The following is an 8,150-nucleotide window of genomic DNA, read 5'->3' on the forward strand; positions in this document are numbered from 1 at the left end:
TCATCAATTCAATTTGACGTGAAATCTACCCCCTCCCCTCTGTACTTGTAGAATAAGAGATTTTTTTTTTAATATTTTTTTCATTTTAAGGAATTGTTTGGTTGTCCAGCTGACTGACAGTAGAGAATATTCAAGATAACATAAAAAAACAATTGTAATGATTAATATTCAGAATGTGTATTCTTGCAACACACACATATAATTTTAATATGGAGAGAAAAAAAATGGGAAACCTGGAAAAGAATAATAGAAACTTTGAACAAAAAAAAAAAACAAACAAAGATTTGATTTTTTTTCCAGTGTCTGATGGGGTGATATTTTTTTTTTCTTCTTATTCGTGATATTATGTGAATGAATCTAGTAAGAAAATTATGTGGCCTGCACTGGCCTGTAGGGTGCCAGGCATTGTTCTTGAACACATTGCAGCATGAGCAAATTGATAGGTCCTTAAGTATTATTTATCACATTCCATTAATTTTTAGATACCCACTTTAGAATAAAATGCATTATCTCATTAAATTGACAAAAATCGACAAAGACAATTTGTTTTTTCCAATAAACTGGGTTCAAGATGGAACAATACCTGAGCGACGATACAAATTCTAACAAAAAGTTCAGGGCCGTTTTGTATTATAGTTTTCTACCCTGGGGTGGGCATACAGCATTATTTAGAAGGTTTTTGAAATCCGGTAATAATTATTTTTTAAAATGAATTTTGTTTAAAAATACATTAAAATAATATATTTTTTATGTTTAAAAAATTATTTTTAATCCTAGCAAATTAAAATAATTTAAAGTAAATAAAAAAATTAATTTTTTTAAAAACTTTTAAGATAAAACAAACAACGGATCCATTTCAGCATCATATCAAACCCTTTCGTGATCCAATACAATGTATGTGAGCTTGCAGAGAATTTGTCCACGCTTTGAATATCAATTTTAAAATGGCAGCACTTTTACTTTCTTAATGGTTAATTTCGTTTAATTTATCTGACTTAACTCGTGCTGATAGGATAAAGTTCAATGTGATACAGCAAACAAACTAATTTAAAATTACTTCGAATATGCCCCAGCAGACTCACGCTTTAGAGGTTTGTAATTATCCCAAAAGCAATTATAAAACGTGATTGGCATTACTCTAAAAACGAAAGAATAAATCATCCATGTCTACTGCTCTAACCCGCTTCTTAGCAGAAGCCAGCCGAGCAATTCAATTTGATGTTGAAGAGGGCCTACATGTCTCCTGTCTTTTTATTCTTGTCTATGTTTACAAATGATGTCAGGTTGCCTAAGAGAGAGTGCTGGTCCTTTGAATCTTGCCTTGAAGCTTAAACTAACCCTTGAATGTTCCTTTCAATTAGACTAGATGTTTTCCAAAGATTTATTACACAATCAATAGATCAAGTGATTGACTTGGGAAAATAGACATGGAATGCCCTAAATGTCATCATATCTGTCCCGCGAAGCTTCTGTGCAGGTCATAAAAGTCATGTCGAGGAGGTAAAGATTTTCTTCGTTTCCTAGGTCAGAGTCGATCAGCAACAAGAGAATAAAAGAACGGAAAAGAAGCAACCCAGAATGGTCCTCTTCTGTACACGTCGATGACTACTGATCAATGGTGATCATCGACTTCTTATTACAAATGCAGTAAATGCAGGCAATGCAGGTGTAAAATAGGATTGTTGGTGTGAGTCCTAAGAAGAACCCTGTAGCAAAGTGCGCCTACATGGCGGCTTCGAAAGTTACCATAAACAAATTAACCTGCCTCCGTATCTAGGCTACTGCCGTTTCTTATCAGCTGGAATGGACTTATTAAATCTGTGAAGTATTGATGGGAAAACAAGATCCACAAACAATCAATATGGATAAAATCTACATATCAGAAGTGAACAACACAACAGAAAAATGCCCCAACTTATCATTTCCATCGACTTCGGTAAATTTGCCGAGAAATGCCCCAACTTGAAATGCAGATCAGTTCCATTGACATTGGTAAATTTGGTATTCTCACATTAGTCACTTGGTAGTAAATTGAAATTTTCATCATCACCTCTCTCTCTCTCTCTCTCTAACTCTCAAGATGACGCCTTAATACCTGGCCCATGGCTTTGAACAGATGTTTTTGACAAGGTAGCTTCAAGCTCGTTTAGCTCATCCATATCCAGCTCGTCATCATCTTCATCCTCGTCAGGTAGGTCCTCTTCTGTATCAGCAACTGCCCTTGTCGATGTGCTTGGCACTGATGCTGAATTGACCTTTGACTGAAATGAGACCAGAAAAACCATACACCATCAAACACCAAAACCTGAACTTTTTTTTTAAAAAAAAAAAAAAAAACATTCAAAATACATGCACTTAATCTGTTAACAGATTCATGTTTTGGGTTTTGTGCACTGAAAGTATCCCAAATGCTTGAGCATTTCCAGAAGCCCATGAAAGAATTATAGAAAGAGCACAACTAATCATCATTTGACCATTTCCTAAAACCATAGACCATCAAACACCAAAACCTGAACTTAAAAATAATAATAATAATAATAATAATAATAATAAAACATTCAAAATACATGCACTTAGACCCCATTTGTTTGCTGGAAAGTAGTTTCCTTTTGAAAAGTAAATTCTGGGAAAATAAATTCCGAAAAAATATTTTCCAATGTTTGGCAGTGTAATGAAAAATAAGTTGGAAAACACTTTCCAGTGTTTGGTTATGCCATGGAAAATGAGCTAGAAAATAACTTATTAATATTTTATTTTTCTCAAGTTTATTAAAATAATAATGAACAAATCTTACAAATTAAAAAGTTGAATGAGAATGAAATTGAAAAAAAATATAATTTCATAAATTATCTCAAATAAAATAAATAATAATCAAAATAATAGAGATCAAATCTAAAAAATTAAAAAAAAAATAAAGGATGAAGAAATTAAAATAATAATAATCAATATTTCATAAATTATTTCAAATAAAATAAGTAACAATAAAAAAAATAAGGACCAAATTTGATTGATAAAAAATTTCAATAAAAAAATAATAAGAAAAAAGCAAATAGCAATTATAAAAATAAGGACCAAAGTTAATATAAAAATAAAATTTTAAGAGATGAAATTGAAAAATAAATATTCAAAACAAAATATATATATATATATATATATATAGCAATCAAAAATTTGAGGATCAAATTTGATATAATCAACAAATAATGACATTTCTAAATTTTTTACAACTTCCAAAAAGTGTTTTCCTCCCAAATTTTCCAGGAAAACACTTTCCTGAAAACCAAGACAAATTTTTCTTTTACTGGAAAGTGTTTTCCATTGACCAACTTTTCTAATGGCAAATAAACACAAGAAAGTTTGGAAAGTGATTTCTTGGAAACCATTTTCCAGAAAACAAACATAACTAAAAGGGAAAACACTTTCCTGAAAATCGAGCCAAATTTTTCTTTGACTGAAAAGTGTTTTTCGTTGAACGGAAAATATTTTCTGTTGATTAGAAAGTGTTTTCCATTGACCGAAAAGTGTTTTTCGTTGACCAACTTTCCTAATGGCAAACAAACACGGGAAAGTTTGGAAAATGGTTTCCCGGAAACTACTTTCTGGGAAACAAACATGGCCTTAATCTGTTATAGATTCATGTTTTGGGTTTTGTGCACTGAAAATATCCCAAATGCTTGTGCATTTCCATAAGCCCATGAAAGCATTATGGAAAGAGCACAACTAATCATCATTTGACCATTTCCTAAATACACAAAACTCACATTGATATGAGAAGGCAATGCGAGGCATAAAATAAACTGGACACAATACACAAGGTTCACTCTTTGCGAGTAAAAATGTGTTTAGGGGAGGAAAGAGACAGAACATGCCTTGGAACTTACTGTACAAAAATTAATCCAAAAGTTGAAGCCAGTGAATAGTAAATTTTACTGACACAACTTAACAGAAGTGAAACACAACTCTTAAGCAGGACTGGAAGTCACACGAGCAATGCTTTATTTGAGTGCACTGACTATGCTCCACAGGCCAAGCAAAAGCAAGGGATGGTGGGCATTTGAAGACCCATGGAAAAAGGTCTTAAACCATACCCTAGCACCCCCACCAAACAGAAAAAAGTAGGATTCAAGAGAGGCAAATGACAAAGCACTCCAATTATTCACAAAGTTCCAAGATAATGGAGGAGGAAAAGGAAACAAAAACATTTTAAAAGTCGTAACAAGGTTGCCAAGTGCTGAGACAATAGTTAACATGAAAAGGACAAGATATAATGCAGAAGAAATTGAGATTCTGACAGTAATCTTTAAGTATGCCATAAGATGTTTGAATGGAAAAGTAAGCTCTTCCTCCCCGCACAATTACAAAAATGATGAAAGGAAAATGAAAGCTTTGAAGTCGGATTCATTGACCAGCATTATCATAAACTCCCACATATTTGAGAGACCACAACATTTAAAAGGTAGCAGGATTACCTTCTCTTCAGTAACCACAAGTTCTTCTTCCCTTTGGTAATTTTCATATGCCTCAGCATCATCCACAAATACACTTGAATCAGAGAGGAACAGCTCCCGACCACTGATGTGAATTGTAAGTTGTATCAGTCAGACATAAACAGCGAACTATATCATAGTGTAAGATAAAAGAAGAGTTTAAGACATACCTCATCCTATCATTCTTAGCTCTTTCTGCTCGTTTTGCAGCCAAGCCAGCCTCTCTTTCTTCCGCCTTCTTCGTCTTCCATTGTGAGAACAGCGCAGGAGTCATTGGAGTTGAGGCTGTTAATTTTGCACGCTTCACAAGTAGCACATGAACAGTAGTAAAAACTCAGCAAAAATCACCGATAACTTGCCAGAATGAACTCAAATAGATGGGAGACAATATAAAAGCTAATGAGAACCAATATGACTATTACCTGATTTTCAATCTCTTCTTCAATAGGAATTTTGTCTGCCTCTTCTTCTAGAAGTGCCTTCATTTGAGATTTTAAAACATATCCTGGAGGAAGAGCATGTCTGTAGTGGCAGTCTTTACCACCATTTGGGCAAGACCAAAACCAGCCATATTGTTTCTTCTCCACTGCTTCCAGAAAGTACTTGCAAACCTGTGTAACAATATAAAGAAAGAATAAATAGATGCTACATTTTACAAAGGGGTCTACTGAAAGCAATAGGGTGACAAATCACAATACGCAAGCACCAATGTGAAGAACAAATCCTCGCTGATACCACACATACAAGTCTCTTTTATGTATAGGCATGTTGGATTGCTCGTTGAGACAAATTTTATGTATATCTGGTTCTTTCAATCCATCCACCTCCCCCGCAACTGAAAAGGAAAAGGTAAATGATGCAGCCCCATCTCTCTAACACTACCACAATACCACTACCCCCCCCCCCCCAAACACACACAAACATCACTTGATTGGTGAGAAAGGGATGACAATTCTCGATGATGCAGAGCAACAGAGAACATTTTCCTATGGTTTGTCGAGTGATATAAGATTTAAATCTAAGTACAGAAAGAGAACATAGAAAGCGCCAAGGTAACCATGTAGAGAAATAACCATTGCAGCTTCTCATCACTTCCATCAGTTATGGGAAAACGATAAGCAGTGTAAATGATGCACATGAGAACATGCCCATTATGTCTTAGAAATTGGAAGGAATTAATTATTTGACAGGCATGCCAACTTTAACAGGAATAAAAAAAAGGAAACGTATACTCCAGAGGCAAAAGTCAGCATACGATATCAGTCGGTTTATTCTGGTTATATTCAGTCTGCTTCGACTGCACAACCTTCTCCAGAGTCTCTTGATCCCAGTCCTCCATAGTGTCTTCATTTTCAATGACCCCGCCAAAAAAAGAAAAAATCATTCTCACATTTACATCAATGACACAACGAGATAGAGAAATTCAAGGCTTCTATACAAACGATGACACTAACTTACCTTCATCACGCTTATCGCTGTAGATATCAATCTTTTCACCCTTTCTCTGAACATTCAAATCATGCGAAAACTTACATTTGAAACCTTTAGCACACTGCCCTGCCTTGAAAAATTCACATAGTATAGACTTGGGATCGACACCTAAACGAAAACCACAATCCCAATTAAATGCCTAAATCAATCAATCCCTATCACAACAAATACTAACCATAGTTTTAAATCACGGAATACATACCGACTGGCACTTTGGGCTGACTAACAGCAACTTTGAACAGATCATTCAGCTCCTTTTCTCTTGCTTTCTCTTCCTCTTTCTTTTTCTGCTCATTAAATGAATTTATTCATTATCATTTCGCTGAACCTCAAGCTAAAATTACTAAGTCCAAGAACAAAAATGAAACGGATCCAGTAAAGGGAAAATCTAAGCTAATATTCCAAAGCAAGCAGTAAAATTGAACAAAATATAAAATTAAAAAGAAAACCTTGGCGGCGATTTTACTAGGGTCTAGTTTGGGCTGGACGGCTTGTTGAAGATTTTGGACATATTTTTGAACGTTTTTGCTCTTGCTCTTGTTTTTCAGACCAAACGTTTTATCTTCGACGATCTTTTGCTTCTTCGCCAAATCGGCTTTTGATTGCTTTGGAGGCATTTTATCTTTTCCCTCTAACAGTTTCAATCGATGTCGAGCAAAAAAGAGGGATTTCAAAGAATTTTAAAAAAAATTGTTGCTGGCTGCGTTGAGTGGTGGGAAGGGTTTTGGGTGGATCTATGATAGTTATCGCTTTTCTCTCTTTTTAATTTTTATTGGACGAGTGGTGACGAGCTGGTGATGGCTGCGGAGTCTGGTTTTTGCGGTCTGATTGAAGGAGGAGTGGTGAGATATGAAATGTCGAGCTTGTCCTTGCAGAGTTTATTTAGTGTTTGTCATTCGTGTAGTGTATTGTTTTCAAATTCTAGTTCTAATCGTGGCTTGATTGAAATAATGACAAATACGGAGGGCGTCTTTTGCTAAACCTTATTCATAGCTATGTGTTATAGTAATTGTTTTTTAAAATATTTTTTATTTAAAAATAAATTAATATAATTTAAAAATATATAAAAAACATAATTTAAAAATAAAAAAATAATATTTTAAAACACAAAAATAAACCTTCTATCAGTCTATGTGAGTATCGTTCCAGGGGAGAGGAGAAATACTTATTTGATTGTTACTTCTTAAATCAAAGTAACCTGCGACACCCAGTTAATACCCAGTTAATGGTTTGCACATAGTCTCAACAGATGTCGCCGGGGCTTTTTTATCTTCCTGTAGGTTTATACTAATGCCATGGCCGCGATGCTACGGGCTTATGATATATTTGTATGTTATTATAGATTTATGAAAAAAATAAAAAATATATTATATGGAAAAAATTGTTATAATTCACAATATTTTTAAGAAAAAAAATTACAAAACTAAATTTTTAACCAACTTAATGTTAAAAAAATAAAATTAAGAAAGAAAATTTTAGAAAAAAATCATAACAAAAAAAGAAAAAAAAAACCATGCAGGAAATACTATAGCAATCTAGAGTGTTTCATGAGAAAATCTACAGTTGTAATTCTTAATCAGCTTAATATTAAAAATAATAAAATTGATAAAGATAATTTTAAAAAAAATTATGCGGGGGAATACTATTGCAATCCACATTGTTTTAAATAAAAAAAAACTACAAAGCTAAATTCTCAACCAGTTTAATATGAAAAAAATAAAATTGACAAAGATAATTTTAAAAAAAAATCATAAAAAATACCATATGGAGAAACACTGTATCAATATACAGTGTTTTAAAGAAAAAAAACTGCAAGAATAAATTCTCAACTAGCTTCGTATTTAAAAAAAATAAAATCAACAAAAACAAATCTGGAAAAAAAACATAAAAAAAGGAAAAAATTGAAAAAAAGAAGAAGACAATTTTGGAAAAAAAAGAAAAATAAATAAATAAATAAATAAAAAGCATATGGGTAAAATCAAAGTTAAATTCTCAACCAGCTTAATATTAAAAAAAAATCAACAAAGATATTTTTGAAATAAAAAAACATATGGGAAAACACTGTGGCAAAATAAAAACCATGTGGGGAAACATTTTAACAATCCATAGTGTTTTTTTTAAAAAAAAAAACTATAAAGTAAAATTTTCAACCAGCTCAATATAAAAAAAAAA

The 8,150-nt window shown here is 32.9% G+C and overlaps 1 protein-coding gene across 1 annotated transcript; it reads right to left on the bottom strand.

Annotated features, from left to right (window-relative positions):
• Nucleotides 1–1,809: 1,809 nt before the first annotated feature.
• Nucleotides 1,810–6,820, bottom strand: LOC118052244 (zinc finger CCCH domain-containing protein 11). Its single transcript, XM_035063149.2, has 8 exons — nt 6,428–6,820; nt 6,181–6,265; nt 5,946–6,086; nt 5,743–5,831; nt 4,910–5,098; nt 4,658–4,788; nt 4,470–4,572; nt 1,810–2,261 (listed from the first exon to the last, which is right to left on the bottom strand). The coding sequence occupies exons 1-8, from the start codon at nt 6,593–6,595 to the stop codon at nt 2,076–2,078; spliced, it is 1,092 nt and encodes a 363-aa protein (XP_034919040.1). The 5' UTR covers nt 6,596–6,820; the 3' UTR covers nt 1,810–2,075.
• Between the last annotated feature and the right edge of the window lie 1,330 nt (nt 6,821–8,150).

Source organism: Populus alba, chromosome 8 (assembly GCF_005239225.2).
Source record: "Populus alba chromosome 8, ASM523922v2, whole genome shotgun sequence".
In the NCBI taxonomy this organism is placed as follows: Eukaryota; Viridiplantae; Streptophyta; class Magnoliopsida; order Malpighiales; family Salicaceae; genus Populus; species Populus alba.

Bases quoted from the DNA above. Each gene is read 5' to 3' on its own strand.
- LOC118052244 (XM_035063149.2), bottom strand. From the start codon at position 6,595: ATGCCTCCAAAGCAATCAAAAGCCGATTTGGCGAAGAAGCAAAAGATC. The intron at 5,832-5,945 runs GTAAGTTAGTGT...TTGAAAATGAAG, and splicing joins CAGCGATAAGCGTGATGAAG to ACACTATGGAGGACTGGGAT. The intron at 4,789-4,909 runs GTAATAGTCATA...CTACTTGTGAAG, and splicing joins AAGAAGAGATTGAAAATCAG to CGTGCAAAATTAACAGCCTC.